Source organism: Monodon monoceros, unplaced genomic scaffold, assembly GCF_005190385.1.
Source record: "Monodon monoceros isolate NGI ecotype Baffin Bay Population unplaced genomic scaffold, NGI_Narwhal_1 Super_Scaffold_18, whole genome shotgun sequence".
In the NCBI taxonomy this organism is placed as follows: Eukaryota; Metazoa; Chordata; class Mammalia; order Artiodactyla; family Monodontidae; genus Monodon; species Monodon monoceros.
In genome coordinates, this window is record NW_021703774.1 from 148,609,053 (window position 1) to 148,624,767 (window position 15,715).

At 42.4% G+C, this 15,715-nt stretch overlaps 1 protein-coding gene across 1 annotated transcript in view; it reads right to left on the bottom strand.

Moving 5' to 3' along the window:
- ZMPSTE24 (zinc metallopeptidase STE24) overlaps positions 1 to 14,968 on the bottom strand; it is a 47,984-nt gene extending 33,016 nt beyond the window's left edge. The window contains exons 1-3 of the mRNA XM_029230271.1: positions 14,832 to 14,968; positions 12,708 to 12,854; positions 5,406 to 5,492 (exon numbers count right to left, since the gene is read on the bottom strand). Of these exons, the coding sequence (XP_029086104.1) occupies positions 5,406 to 5,492; positions 12,708 to 12,854; positions 14,832 to 14,954 (357 nt within the window). The 5' untranslated portion in view covers positions 14,955 to 14,968. The remainder of the gene's footprint in view (positions 1 to 5,405; positions 5,493 to 12,707; positions 12,855 to 14,831) is intronic.
- Between the last annotated feature and the right edge of the window lie 747 nt (positions 14,969 to 15,715).

A 15,715-nucleotide genomic window follows, 5' to 3' on the forward strand; every position in this document is an offset into this window, starting at 1 on the left:
TCTGTGCAAGGGCTTTCTCTAGTTGTGGTAAGCGGGGGCCACTCTTCATCGCAATGCGCAGGCCTCTCACTATAGCGGCCTCTCTTGTTGTGGAGCACAGGCTCCAGACGCACAGGCTCAGTAATTGTGGCTCACGGGTCCAGTTGCTCCATGGCATGTGGGATCTTCCCAGACCAGGGCTCGAACCCATGTCCCCTGCATTGGCAGGCTGATTCTCAACCACTGCGCCACCAGGGAAGCCCTGGAAGGTGGATTCTTAACCACTAGCCTACCAAGGAAGTCCCATGTCTTCCCTTATACACAGAAGTGAGATGGCTTTCTAAAGGTAGATCACTGGCCAGAGTTTTTGAGGTAACGAGAGCCGCTCCAGAAATTTCTTTTAGAAAAACAGTCCCCACTGGCAGCACATTTCACTGACACAGAATGGGTCACAAAACTTGCTTACTTGTGTGACATATTCAACCTGCTCAACGAACTCGATCTGTCACTTCAGGGGAGAACAACTGTGCTCAAGTCGACAGATAAAGTGGCTGCATTCAGAGCCAAACTGGAATTATGGGGTCGACAAGTGAACACTGGGATTTCTGACATGTTTCAAACATTAGCAGAGATCTTGAAAGAGACTGAGCGAGGGCCTTCTTTCTCCCAGCTGGTGCATGATCACTTATCTCAGCTTTCAAAAGAGTTTGAGCATTACTTCCCAACCACAAAAGACCCCCGAACTGGCAAGGAATGGATTTGCAACCCATTTGTGAATAAGCCAGGTGAACTAACTTTGTCTGTGCTAGAAGAGGATCAACTGCTTGAGATCGTAAATGACAGTGGCCTTAAAAGTGTGTTTAAGACAACTTCAAATCTCCATACATTCTGGATGAAAATCAAGGTGGAATATCCTGAGACTGACACAAAAGCACTGAAAAGCCTGCTTCCATTTCCAACATCCTGTCTTTGTGAAGCAGGGTTTTCTGCAGTGACAGCAACCAAAACGAGATCACAGAGTAGATGGACATAAGCAACACACTTCGTGTGTCACTGTCTCCCGTCACCCCCAGATGGGATCATCCAGTTGCAGGAAAACAAGCTCAGGGCTCCCACTGTTTCTGCATTATGGTGACTTGTATAATTATTTCATTATATTTTACAATGTAATAACAATAGAAATAAAGTGCACAATAAACGTAATGTGCCTCAGTGGTTAAGAATCCGCCTGCCAATGCAGGGGACATGGGTTCGAGCCCTGGTCCAGGAAGATCCCACATGCCAAGGAGCAACTAAGCCCATGCGCCACAACTACTGAGCCTGCGCCCTAGAGCCCGCAAGCCACAACTACTGAGCCCACGTGCCTAGAGCCTGTACTCCGCAACAAGAGAAGCCACCACAATGAGAAGCCCGCGCACCGCAACAAAGAGTAGCTCCGGCTCGCCAGAACTAGAGAAAGCCCACGCGCAGCAACGAAGACCCAACATAATCTAAATAAATAAATTAATTTTTAAAAAAAAATGTAATGCTCCTGAATCATCCTGAAACCATTCCCCATTGTCCCCCCACCCCATCCATGGAAAAATTGTCTTCCATGAAACCGGTCCCGGGTGCCAAAAAGGTTGGGGACCACTGCTCTATAAGACTGCAAACTCATTATACTTTTAAAGATTTTCATAATCCAACCCCAAAATGCTACTTTTCACTACTCTTCTCTAAGACCCTTCTACTCCTAACAGACAACTGTGAGCTGGAGTTTAGACAGGTGACCGAGTTAAGGAAGATATTCTACCTGAAAAAAAGGAGCTGTGACAGTCACACTGGGGAAGTTGGAGAATACACAAACTTCCAGGAGTTTTTCTCAGAAGATCTCTAATTCTAATTCAGGAAGGAGAAAATATCCTAGGAATAAGATCTACTGGGCAGTGAGGGGAAGGAGTTTTGACTCATAGTTTCTCAAAGGCAACAAGATCTGGGCTCTAGCCCTATCAGTGAACACTTGAAGACTCCAGGACACAGAACATTATAAAGTGCTGCGCCATGAGGGCAGAGTGATCCAGACCAAAACATCCTGATGGCACAGTTCACCTCTTGTCTGAGATGAACCTATTCATTCCATCTTATATGTATAATGTGGCAACAGAACTCTGGAGCATCCTGAGTCATTAAGTTGATTACCTGCTGAAAAAGGCTGGGCCAAATATCACTGTCAAAAAATAAGGACACTGATTATAAGACCATTTGTTGGTAGTTTGGAAAGCAGAAAGTCCTGCCAAAAGACACATTGCCTATGCCTAAGGATAAGCTGAGGTCCACTTAGTTTTCTTCTTCTTCTTTTTCTAGTGAAGAAATTGGTTTTAATTATATGAGAAGTAGATGTTCATTGCTGAATTTTCTTAAGAGATAAGCAAAAATAAGGAAATAAAAATTGCCAAAATTCTCTCCCGAGAAAACCATTTTGGAATTTTGGTATATACTATTTCAGACTTCTTATAGATGTGGAATATGTGCACAACGACATGTGTACAAGGATGGGCACGAGTGTATGCAATTAAGAAAAATTGAACTGTACTTCCCTGGTGGCACGGTGGTTAAGAGTCCACCTGTCAATGCAGGGGACACGGGTTCGATCCCTGGTCCAGGAAGGTCCCACATGCTGCGGAGCAACTAAGCCTGTGTGCCACAACTACTAAGCCCATGTGCCACAACTACTGAAGCCCAAGCACCTAGAGCCTGTGCTCCGCAACAAGAGAAGCCACTGCAATGAGAAGCCCATGCACTGCAACGAAGAGTAGCCCCCGCTCGCCACAACTAGAGAAAGCTCGCGTGCAGCAACGAAGACCCAACATAGGAAGGAAGGGAGCTGGGGAAGGCGGGCGGAGGAAGAAAGGAAGGAAGGAAGGCAGAGAGGGAGGAAGGGAGGGAGGGAGGAAGATTGAACCAATCTAAATGTTCATCACCAGGACACTAGTTATATTAAAAATCTGTATGGATATTCACACACACTTTTACTTACTTATGTTGCTTCATAAGTGACTTTTCCATTCAACAAGTTCCATTCAATAAGTTGTATGAAATAACAGCACAATAACATTTTTTCCCTGACTGGCAAAAGTTAAAAATCATGTATATAAGTACTGGTGAGGATCCAGGGAAAGGGCATTTTAGTGCTTCATACATTATGAAACAACAAAAACCAAAAAAGCTTGTTTCAGGTGGGAATGTGGTCAGCTGTTTCCTCTGTACCATGTACATTAGATTTGAATTTCTTTTTCTTTTTTCTGGCCGCGCCGCACGGCATGCAGGATCTTAGTACATCAGCTAGGGATTGAACCCATGCCCCCTGAGTGGAAGCGTGGAGTCTTAACCACTGGACTGCCAGGGAAGTTCCTAGATTTGAATTTCAATTCCAGTGTTATCATCTTCCATTTCTTTGCTACACTTTCATCTTTGTTGGCCAATTCCCTCTTTCAGTGATCCATCTTTGTAAAATGTCATGTGGATGTATAGCCGGGAGACCAGGAGGCAAGACGACTGCACGCTCCGAATCACTGAATAGCAGATGTGCAGCAGAATTTGAAAAGAGTGACATGATTGGTCACTGCATGAGCATCTGTTATTTGCACAGTGATCTGTGAACTGAAGAGCTAGCAGGGAACTTGTACTTTATGCAGTTATGCCTGTAACATACTGTGGTAACTGAAATTTGAACCTGCTGAGGGACTGGTGTTACTAACTAAACCATGGTAAGTGAAATGTGTGTATATCAGAACTGTGCAGAGTGAGGACTGCCAGTACCATGCAGCCATTAAAGAAAACAAAGATCTATATAAACAGACAGGAAGAGATCTCTAAAGCATTGTTAAATACAAAAATAATGTCTCAGAACATTATATAAAATATGCCCCATTAACGTAAGGAATATTTTTATATGTATGTATATAAATTGGGTTTATTCGTTCAACAAATACTTATGGAGTACCTACACCATGACTGGCATTGTTTTAGGCACAAGTCACAGCAGTGAAGAAAATATGTAAGGTCTCTGTCCCCTTGGAGCTTAAAAGTCTTGTCAGGGTGACAGATAAAAAGTAAACGAATAAACAGTAAGATAAATGCAAATAGTGGTAAGTGCCTCTATAAAGAAAATAAAATAAGGTGATATGCTTCACTAAAGAGTGACAGAGGGGGAATCCCCCGGCAGTCCAGTGGTTAGGACTGTGCGCTATCACTGCCAAGGGCCTGGGTTCAATCCCTGGTTGAGGAACTAAGATCCCACAAGCCACGTGGCTCGGCTGGGGGAGAAAAAAAAAAGAAGAGTGACAGAGGGATGCTATTCTAGATGAGCGTGGTCAGAGAAGGCCTCTCTGAGAAAGTGACATTGAAGATGGGAACTAAAATAGGAGCCAGTCATGTTTATACAAAACCACCTTAAATTTTTTATGAAACAATACAGAGAACATGCAATTAAACTCTAACAGCGCATATAGCAGGTCAGGACAGAGTCTATGAAGATACAGAGATATCACAGGAAGAAGAGGTCTTAAAGATGTTTGGCTCCTTTAGAAAACGGTACACAGAAAAGGGATACAGGATGAGCTGAATTAAAGCCCAAGGTACCTACATGTATAGATAAGACCCATCATTTCAAATAAACAATCAGGAAGGAGAGAACAGACTTGGCAATTTCCAAGAAAAAGTCAAAAGCAGTGTCCCAGCATCCGTTACAGGCAGAAAGTCTCAGGTCGAAGGCTTTGATTCCAATAACTGGAATTCCTGGAAGAGTGGGCAGTCAACTCAAGCAGCTCAGTGGAGATTCTAAGAGGTATACTCTCTGTCTCTGTTGAAAGTATCTGCTAAGCATGTGTGGCACAGGGTATCTGCTTAGCGTGAGTTCAACATAATTCATGCTTCCCCTTTCATAGAGTTGTTCCCAAGAAGCAGCTGCTTACCAGAGACTACATCACTCAGCTCTCTTGCATCTGAGACTAAATGACTGGCTCACCAATGAAATGTGAATGCAAAGGACAGGTATCACTTCGGAGCCAAGGGAGTTAAGAAGAGGATGTACTTTCTCCACCCTCTCATTCCATCTGCCTGTTGGATGCAGAGAACCTAGGGGCACTTAGGGAATGGCAGAGCCATATAAGAAGAGACTGGGTCTCTGACTTACCACATAAAAGATGTCACCTGCTGACACCCAAAATACTCACACTGGGTTATTATGTGATTAAGAAATAAACTACTGTAATAAGCCATTGAAATTCTGGGGTTTGCTACAGTAACTTGCATTATGCTAACACAGGTCAACAAGGACTGCAGAGACAGAGAAGCCTAATAACGGTAGGAGCCAAAAAATTAACTTTAGTAGAAAGCTGGCCAAGGAAAAAGAAAGACTGACAAATATATGCTAATGAATGACATACCTCATATTCTGGTCCAAAGCCAGCATAGCCACAGAACCGCCCAGAGAGTCTCCAGAGATAAGGGATTCCTCCAAAGAGAAGAATAAGCTATAAAACAAAGCACATGTTGGTCACATTGAAGCAGTACTAGAAACTATCATATGAAAGTACGTTAAAAAAAAAGAGAGATCTTATTTAGGATAAAATATGCATTTAGACAGAAACAAACCAATTGAGATACTAAGTTTACACTGTTAAAAGGTTTTTGCCTGTACACTTTATATGGATGAACTGTATGATTTGTTAATTTACCTCAATAAAACTGTTTAGAGAAAAAAAAAAACTTTTGTCAAAAGACCTTAATAATCAGGAACTAAGCTTAGAAAGGCTAAGCAACGTGTCAAAAATCCCACAGCTAACAAGTGAAAGAAATGGAATTTGAGCCAGGCTTTATGGCTCCATAGCTGGCTTTTCCTTGAAAGGAAATAGCCTCTTGGTTAGGACAAAGTATTAGTATTGGTATAAGTACAGAGTCATGCCCACCTACCATGTTGGGGGACAGAATGAGCTATCAGAGCCTTTTCCTGGGTCAGGAAAAAGTGAATCCTGAGGTAGGAGTCAGGGTATCATAGGAGTAAGGCACTTTCTCAGCACCACCCTTTGTCTTGGGCAGATAAAGCGAACACAGATATTCACCAAACCAATAAGACATATGAACGAGGAAGCAGCTCTTAAAATGTGAAAAGAATACATGCTTACAAAACACGACTTCTCACAACAGATACCAAGTTCGTGGAATCATTTTGCCCAGAGGAGTCAACGTACTGTTTCTTCACTTGTGGAGCCCCGGAGTGTGATCACACTCCTTGGTTAGAAGCACAATATTCCCATCCGTTCAGACATGGTTCCTTGTGGCTTTGAGGGGTTTGGGCGCTATTATATATTTCTTAGGTGTCCTTCCAATCTACTTTCCATTTTTATATATGTATCCATAAATAATAAAGCGGTTTACATATGCTTTTTAAGAATACACACACACACACACACACACACACACACACACACACACACACACACATAGGGACATCCCTGGTGGCGCAGTGGTTAAGAATCAGTCTGTCAATGCAGGGGACACGGGTTTGAGCCCTGGTCCGGGAAGATCCCACATGTCGCGGAGCAACTAAGCCCATGCGCCACAACTACTGAGCCTGCGCTCTCAGCCCACGAGCCACAACTACTGAGCCTGCATGCCACAACTACTGAAGCCCGAGCACCTAGAGCCCGTGCTCCGTAACAAGAGAAGCCACTGCAATGAGAAGCCTGTGCACCACAATAAAGAGTAGCCCCTGCTCGCCGCAACTAGAGAAAGCCCGCGCGCAGCAACAAAGATCCAACGCAGCCAAAAATAAATAAATAAATAAATTTATTTAAAAAAATTTTTTTTAAAAAAGAATATAAATATATACACATATAAATGACATCATATTGTATTTATCATTCTACAACTTACTTTTTATACTCTACACCTTTTTAGACCAATATATGGTGAGTTTTAACTCTATTTGGCATTATCAGCTTTTTCTTTAAAGTGTTTACATCAATTTACACTCCCATTAGCCATACTTGAACATTCTTATTTCCCCACAATCACACTCATACTTGATGCTATTCATCTCTTAGACTTTTACCAGTATGCAGGGGATTGATACAATACCATGGGTCACAAATATGGTCTCTGGACAGCAGCATCAGCGTCGCTGGGAACATGCTAGAAATGAAAAGTCTCAGCCTCCACTCCAGAACTACTGAATCAGAAACTGGAAGTGGGGCCTAAGAGTCAGTCTCCAGTTAAATGTGATGTACACCAAAGTTTGAAAATCACTGTTTTAATAGACTGCCTTTTTAAAGGCCCCTTAACTCTACATCCAGCTATTTCCACTTTACTTCAACTAACTCAATCTTGGATATAAACTGTTTTCCCAGAAGACATGCTTTGGCACCACTGTATGTGGTACATGCTCCACTTGTTGAACTAATTGACTTGGGATGGCATTTCCTTCATCCTATTCTCAATACTAATAAACAATGCAGAATTAAGGATTTATAATGCTTTGGGGGAAAGGCTGGAACACCTACTATTGAAAGTCCAGCTTTTTTTTTTTTTTTTGGCTGCGTTGGGTCTTCTTTGCTGCACGTGGGCTTTCTCTAGTTGCAGCGAGTGGGGGCTACTCTTCGTTGTGGTGTGCAGGCTTCTCATTGCGGTGGCTTCTCTTGTTGCAGAGCACGGGCTCTAGGCACTCAGGCTTCAGTAGTTGTGGCTCGCGGGCTCTAGAGTGCAGGCTCAGTAGTTGTGGCGCACGGGCTTAGCTGCTCCGCGGCATGTGGGATATTCCCGGACCAGGGCTTGAACCCATGTCCCCTGCATTGGCAGGTGGATTCTTAACCACTGCGCCACCAGGGAAGTTCCAAAAGTCCAGCTTTTAAGTAAGTATCAAGGGTACCTTTAATATGAACTTTGAATGCATCTATGAATGCATTTGGAAACTGCTATTGCAAACTTGCTTAGCATGCTTTGGGGAATAAAAAACAAAACACAGTGAACAGTAAAGTTTCTCTGTATTGATAGGATGTCCTGTAAAAAGAACTAATGATGCCTGCGAAAACAAGTCCTGTGCTTCCACATATATTATTTCACTAAAGTCTTGAGAAGCAGGCAGGGCAGGGAGCATAGTCATCTCGATTTTACAGATAAGGCAACTGAAACTCAGAAATGTTAAAGTAACTTGCCCAGAGAAACCCAGTGACTAAGTAATTGCTATGTGTTGAGTACTATACTAATTGCTTCATTACATTATCTTACTCAGTCCCTGCCACAAAACATATGAAATGTGGTTTAATATCTATCTTCTTCTCCTCTTAAAGAGGAGAAAAAATGAGACTCAAAGAGGCTAAACTGCTGACTCAGAAACAAGCAGAAATTGGAGAAGCTGTAATTTGAACTTTTCTACTCTGCCCTACTCTACTCCCCAGTCATTCCATTTCTTGAGAGGGCTCTTTATTGACACCTATGAGATATCAGGAAAGTTTGTCTCAGAAAGGGGGGACATTTTATCTCTGGGTGCTCTGTCACATTTGTGTGAACAGTGGCATCTGTAATTTGTCACAAGGGCCTCTTATGTTCCCTCAGGTAGAAAGTACCATGGCAAAAAAAAAAGTCTAAATTAATCTTTGCACTTGTTCTTTGTGACCAAAGCTTACAAACCAATTAATTTTAATCAACACAAAATAGGAATTAATGAAATTGTTTTCAAACAGAACAGGATTTCAAAGTAACACAAAATACTTCCTATCTAATGGAAAATGTAGTTTACTAATTCCCCAAGGATAAATTTAGCACCTTCATGTTGCAGTCCCTAGAGTTTCAAAAATGGTTTCTTCTGTGTAATTTTAAAGACTCAGAAGAGCAGAGTTTGAAATTCAGTTCTCCCATTTAGCAGTGAGTGTCACCTGGCCATTATATGGGCAAGCCATTTAATTTCTCTGAGTCTTTGCTTTAACCACACTAGTCTTAGTATTCAATATTTGTCAATGCAAATTTTGTGACTAACTAGACAATTTTGTAATCATTTAACAAAGCTACAAACAGCCAGTTTCTTCTCTTTAAGTGAGGAAGCAATTATGGTAGCCAATCTCAATTATTTTTACATGTCTGTATCTTTGCCATAAGCTTCTTTGCCTTAAATACCTTGCTGCAAACATTTTCGCTGCATAACCAAACGGCTGTAAGGAAATTTTGCTGTGAAAGATAAAATAACTGGTTGACAGTTTTGGGGTTGACAGTTTGGTTTCAACGGTTAGTATATCCTCCAGTTAGCGATGTTATTGATGACTTTATTGAGCTGACAGATGATGTGCCCCAAGAGTTGGTTTCTTACTTTGAAACACACTACTTTGGAGGAGAAAGAGGTCTCCAAGGTGCAAAGTTGAACCCACATTTCCCATAGAGCTTCGGAACATCTATCAGTGGACATTTGACTACATACCAAGAACGAACTATGGTATAGAGGCTTTCACAACGCAATACAGAGCTCAGTTACAAATATGCCTCCTAGTATTTGAAAACTGATACTTCTCTTAACAAAGGAAGAAGTTTTAGCAAAAAAGAAAAAGTGCAATGCTGAACGATGAGACAAATCAACAAGAAAAAAACTGTATAAAATGCTATGAACAGAAGACTTGGAAGACAAGTGCTTAGGTACAATTCACAAAATAAAATCAGTTATTTGTGCAGTATTGTCATGAATCCACACACATTTTAAATGTATTCAAATGTTTTGTATTTTGCAATAAAGTCTTTTTAATTTTGTTATTCATTTTACGTGTTTATGTCCTTTTTAATGTCCCTCTTTTATTTTTCATTATTTTATCTTTTACTGCAAAGTTGCCTTACAGTCAATTGGTTATGTGGTGAAAATGCTTACAGCAAAGCTGTCTACAGCAAACATGCTTACGGTGAAAGTACCTACAACCTTATTATCAATTTAGGAATCTTTCTCTTAGTGGTACTGAGGGACCTAAAAGAGTTCTGGAGGAATTATGACAGAGCATTTTTTCAGAAAGAATATAAAGTCAAGCCATGCAAAGACATGGGAGACTCTTAAGTGCATATTACTAAGTGAAAGAAGCCAATTCGTAAAGGCTATAAACTATATGATTCCAACTATATAAAATTTTGGAAAAGGCAAAACTATGGGAATGACAAAAAGATGAGTTGACGCCGAGGATTAGCGGGGAGGCAGGGATGAATAGGCAGAGCACAGAGGATTTTTAGGACAGTGAAGCTATTCTGTATGGCACTGTAATGGTGAATACAAGTCATTATATTTTTGTCCAAACCTATAGAATGGAAAACGCCAAAGGCGATGGTAATGTAAACTATGGATTTTGAGTTATAATGATGTGTCAGTGTAGGTTCATCTTTTCTAACAAATGCACCACTGTGACGCGGGACATTGACAGTGGGAGAGTTCTGCACATATGTGGGGGCATGGGGTATATGGGAACGCTCTGTACTTTCTGCTTAAATTTGCTGTCAACCTAAAACTGCTCTAAAAAATAGTTTATTTTTTAAAAAGAATATATACCCATTTTTCATTAATATAAACTTCTGGATTCTATTCATGTTTATATCACTTTATATTGCACTATTTTGTAGCCCTTAAAAATTTCAACAAGGGATTTCCGTGGTGGCACAGTGGTTGGGAGTCCACCCGCCAAGGCAGGGGACACGGGTTCGAGCCCTGGTCCAGGAAGATCCCACGTGCCAAGGAGCAACTAAGCCTGTGCACCACAACTACTGAGCCTGCGCTCTAGAGCCCGCGAGCCACAACTACTGAAGCCTGCACGCCTAGAGCCTGTGTTCCGCGGCAAGAGGAGCCACCGCAATGAGAGGCCCGCGCACCGCAACGAAGAGTAGTCCCCGTTCACCCCAACAAGAGAAAGCCCGCGCAGCAACGAAGACCCAATGCAGCCAAAAATAAATAAAAACACAATAGCCAATGCTTCTGGAGCACTTACTGCAGATCCAGCACTATTCTAAGCATCCTACATATATTAACTAATTTTTAGTCCTCTCGCCAACACTATGAATGAGGAACTATTATTACCATACGATTTTAACAGAAAACCGAGGCACAGAAATGTTGAGTGACTTGACTGAGGTCTCATAGCTGGTATGGTACAGCTGAGACTCAAACTCAAACCACCTGAATTCAGAGTCAGCTGTCAACCTCAACGCCATGCACTTTCAGTTGTTCTTAGGGGTAGAAAACCAAGAACTGGTCTGTGGTGGCAGGGGGAATCTTACTCATTTTATGTGTAAAGCACACACACACACACACACACACACACACACACACCAGGGGGAATCTTATTCATTTTATGTGTAAAGCACACACACACACACACACACACACACACACACACACACACACACACCAGAAACAGACATACAGTATATCTCTGGTATTAAAATTTCATGGAGGGGCAACTAGGAAAATTGGCTAAAATGGTACCAGGGTCAGGGGCCAGGGGAGATCATGAAAAGAAGACTGAGAAACATGGCTCTGTACTTTACAGCCTCTCTTCTTTTAGCATGGGGGAAGACTGGCCCTGTTTTACTAAGTAAAAATTATCTGTCACTCATTATTTCATTCAATACATATGAATTATGTGCTTATTATGTGTCAGGTACTAGGTATAAAATGATGAACAAGACTTTAAAGTACCCTATCTTTAGGGAACTACCAGTCTGTCAGCTAAACAGGCAAATTCAATACAATATGCTAAGTACTCTGATAGGAATAATGATGGGATGCTACTTTATCCAGACCTGAGGGATGGGGAAGTTTCAGACGGTTTCTTAGAAGAGATGATGTCTCAGCTGGATCCTAATGGAACAGTAGGGATTTATCAGGCCCCAGTGAGAGAGGAGAGACAAAGTGGGAGAGGAAGGGCACCCCAGACGGAGATACCAGCATGTGAAAAGACTCAAGGTCATAAGAAACCAAGCTGGGTATGAGATGGACAACAAAGAAGCGGAAAGAATTTGGGGTAAGGAATAAAAAGATGAGGCTCAAGTAAGCAACTGCCAGGTCAAAAGGACCTCATAAAGCACGCCAAGAAATTTGGACTTTACCCTGAAGGAAACAGCGGGCCAGCAAAAGGTTTTACGTAGGAGAATAACATGATCAGAATCGTGTTTCAGTATTCCTTGGGCTACAATGTAGAGGACAGGTTACAGAGTTGAGAGGCAGGAAGAGGAGCTGGGATTGCTACAAGAATAACTTACAACAAAAGGTTCGTTTTTGAGACTTCCCTGGTGGTCCGATGTGTAAGACTCTGCGCTCCCAATGCAGGGAGCCCAGGTACAATCCCTGGTCAGGGAACTAGATCCCACATGCCTCAACTAAGAGTTCGCATGCTGTAACTGAAAGATCTCGCACGTTGCAAGGAAGACCCGGCACGCAGCAATGAAGATCCCACGTGCCCCAACGCAGCCAAATAAATAAATATTTTTTTAAAAAGTTCTTTTTCATACCTGGCCTCAGGGTGACAGTTATCATACTCTACAGTTTTCAACTGCCTAAATAGTTATGTTTCTGCCTGTTTTGCTCCACACTCATTACCATCAATAACAAAGGTAAAGAAAGCATTCTGGGATTTGTAGGTGTGTACCCTCTTTTGTGTCACAAAAATGAAAATAAACATTCCAAAGTATTAAATAAGTTGACAGACTGTCTCCCCAAGAAGTAAATTACTCACAGTGCCTTCAACCTCTGAATAGAGTCCTGACCAGAAGCTGAAAGTACTTTTATCCAGCTGATACAGTCGAGATTTCTCAAATGTTTCTGAATCCATGATCTGTCCTAACTCCAGTGGTACATGAGTTGTTGTTTTATATATCCGTCTCTGAAATATTTTGAAGAAAACACCTTAAGGAAACAGTCAAGCTAACTCATTATTTATTACAAGTCATTTACGATCAAACTTTGGTTTATAACATTAACTTGTCACTTAAGCCTGTTGAATTTGCTTTATACATACACAAATACTGCGTTTGATGAAGTACACTGACCACTAAAACAACTCGTGCAGGAGAGTAAAAGCATGAGAGAACCTGCAACTAGTTGACTAGGTGAAATTAAAATCAAAGCTGTCACACACTTTGGTTTGCAGAGGTAAACCAAAATTGTAACATTACAAAGAGTACTACTCATTCCAGGTATAGCATACATCCTATAATATAGAAACTAAATTCATGGACCGAAGAAAGTAAATATGCTAATCATGAGTTTTAACAGATAATGTGGCTAGTCATTAAATTTGATTCTAGAAGACAAATTAAGGGAAATTTGAGGAACGACAGAAACAGATCAGGTCTTCAAGAAGGACAAACTTTCTCGTTATACCAAATTCTAGAAAGTAATTTCAGCCCATGGTACATAATACAGAGAACAGATACCAAACAATATAATGGACAGCATTTTCTACAATGGTTTTACAATAAATCTCTATTCTCTATTTATTATTGGATACCTTACCAAACACTTGATAAAGGGCATTACATGAAAGCATAACTGAAGAAAGAAGACATTATTGAAAAGTAGTTACTGTAACTAGGCTTATTATTAAAGTAAGACAAGTAGGTAGATGTTCAATACCCCATCTCCAATTTAGACAGTACATACTGTGTGCTTACTTTCTGCAAAGGATCTTCTCTAGGCCTACAGCATTCTGTACTAATGAAGCTATCTTAAGAGCTAGTCAGAGAACCTAGTGCTATACAGCTTAACACCTCTTTGAATATCCTGGACTAAAAAAAGAAATCTAGATATAACCCAGACAATGACAGATATAGAAAATTTTTTAATTTTCAATTTAAAGATTCATACAGAATGTAATCTGAGAGAAGAAATTTGCAGAGGAAAAAGACTGTAGTGCTCAAGGAAAAGGTTCCAGCAGTTAAAAAAAGAAAGGTTTTCCTAACCATTACAGTTGACTTGATTCAGTGCCAACACAGAAGAAAACCAGCAGTGAAAGACTGCCATAAAGTGGTCAATTAAACTTCAAATCTATCTCATTTAAAAGTTCAGATCTCAGAAATTCCCTGGTGGTTCAGTGTTTAGGACTCCGAGCTTCTACTGCCCGCCAGGGTGGGAGAACTAAGATCCCGCAGGCCACATGGTGCGGCCAATAAATAAATAAATAAATAAAGTTCATATCTCTAATCCATCAAACTGTTAATTGTGATTATCTCCAGGGAACTGTTATTAAGTAACTTTCACTTTCTACTTTACTGTTTAATTGTTTGAATAAAAACAATAAAGAAGCCTTTAAGAAAATGTTCTTTGGGCAAAAACAACAATATACACTTTTTTTTTCTTTTTTATTTTTTAAAGGGAAAAGAGTTCAGGTCTTTGGAAGGACTGAGAAATCTTCATTTTCAGAAAATGGCTTCCCAGTGCTGTGGTTGAGCATGACACAAATATCATGGGGAAGTTGTGATTATAAAATTTTAGTATCTTCTTTCTGAAGGTTTATGAGTTGCTGCCAAAAATAAAGGAAGTAAGTCTGGGCCCGAGAATCCTTAGGAAGCTGTGGGGCAGGTACAAGAGCTCAGGCCTGAAAAGGCGGCAGCCCTGCCTTCCCTTTCACCAGACCCTAAGCGGCCTGGGGCCCATGATCACGTTGCGGAAAACGTCCTGAAGCACCAGATCCCCTCAAGGCCTACCCCATCATCGGGCCAAGTTAGGAGGCTCAGTAGGGACCCATAAGGTCGAGGCCGGTGCTGGGGCCGCAGCAATCATCCAGGGACTTGGAGTCGAGACCGAGGCTGGCCTAGGGCTGGCCGGGTGTCGGGGTCAGGTGGGCCCTGTCTAGGCTCACCTGCCGCCGTGCTAGGAAGGTCTCCCAGAGATACACTGTCCAGGAGAAGAGCAACACGGCCCCGAAGATACGCTTCTCGGCCGACATCTCCCACATCGCGTCCAGCGACGCCCACATCCCCATGACCACCCCGTTCCGCCGGCTCCTTCAGCGAGCACTGGTGCCACACCGACACCCGTCCCCTCAGAGCATCCCCGCAGTGTCACAGCGATATCCGTCCCTCCCGAGAGCTCCTATACCGACACCCGTCCCATCCCACGCCCTCTGCTCAGCCCGCAGTGTTACACAGACACTCTTCCCCCGGCTGACGCTCCCTAGGGCCGCCTAGTGTCTGCAGGAACAGGATAAGCTCCGCCTTCCTCACTTCCGGCCCACAGTCCGAGTTCCGACCTCCGCCAGCCGTTGCTCCCCTGAGTTGTGTTGCACCGACATTCTTTCCCCTCCCTTCCACGGCGTGTTCCTGCCGAGGGTCCGGCTTCCCTCTTGGGCCTGGCAGAGCCGCGGACTCTCCGCTTTCTAGCCTCCCGAGTGGCAATTTCTTCTCTTCGTTCCGGGGCTTGCCCTGGCTGGGCTGCAGCCTGCGCCGTTCTTTCCGCGGTCAGGACCACTGGTCTTCGGGCTAAGCGGGAACGGACAGAGTGGGCCGCCGCTCCGGCCCTGAGGTCGCTGGGAAGAACAGCAGAGGAGCCGGCTTCCCAGGCCCTAGAAATCATTCCTCTGAACTGGTGCTTCTCGGACTGTGGTGTGTTCATCCCTGGGATACCTTAAGACTAAAGTTAAGAGCGGGACTAGGCATTATAAGTGTGTTTTGGCCTATATTGGGCTGTTCTGAATTCAGGCATATTAGAAAGTGGGTAATGAGTTTTGTTTTTATTTTGAAGCCC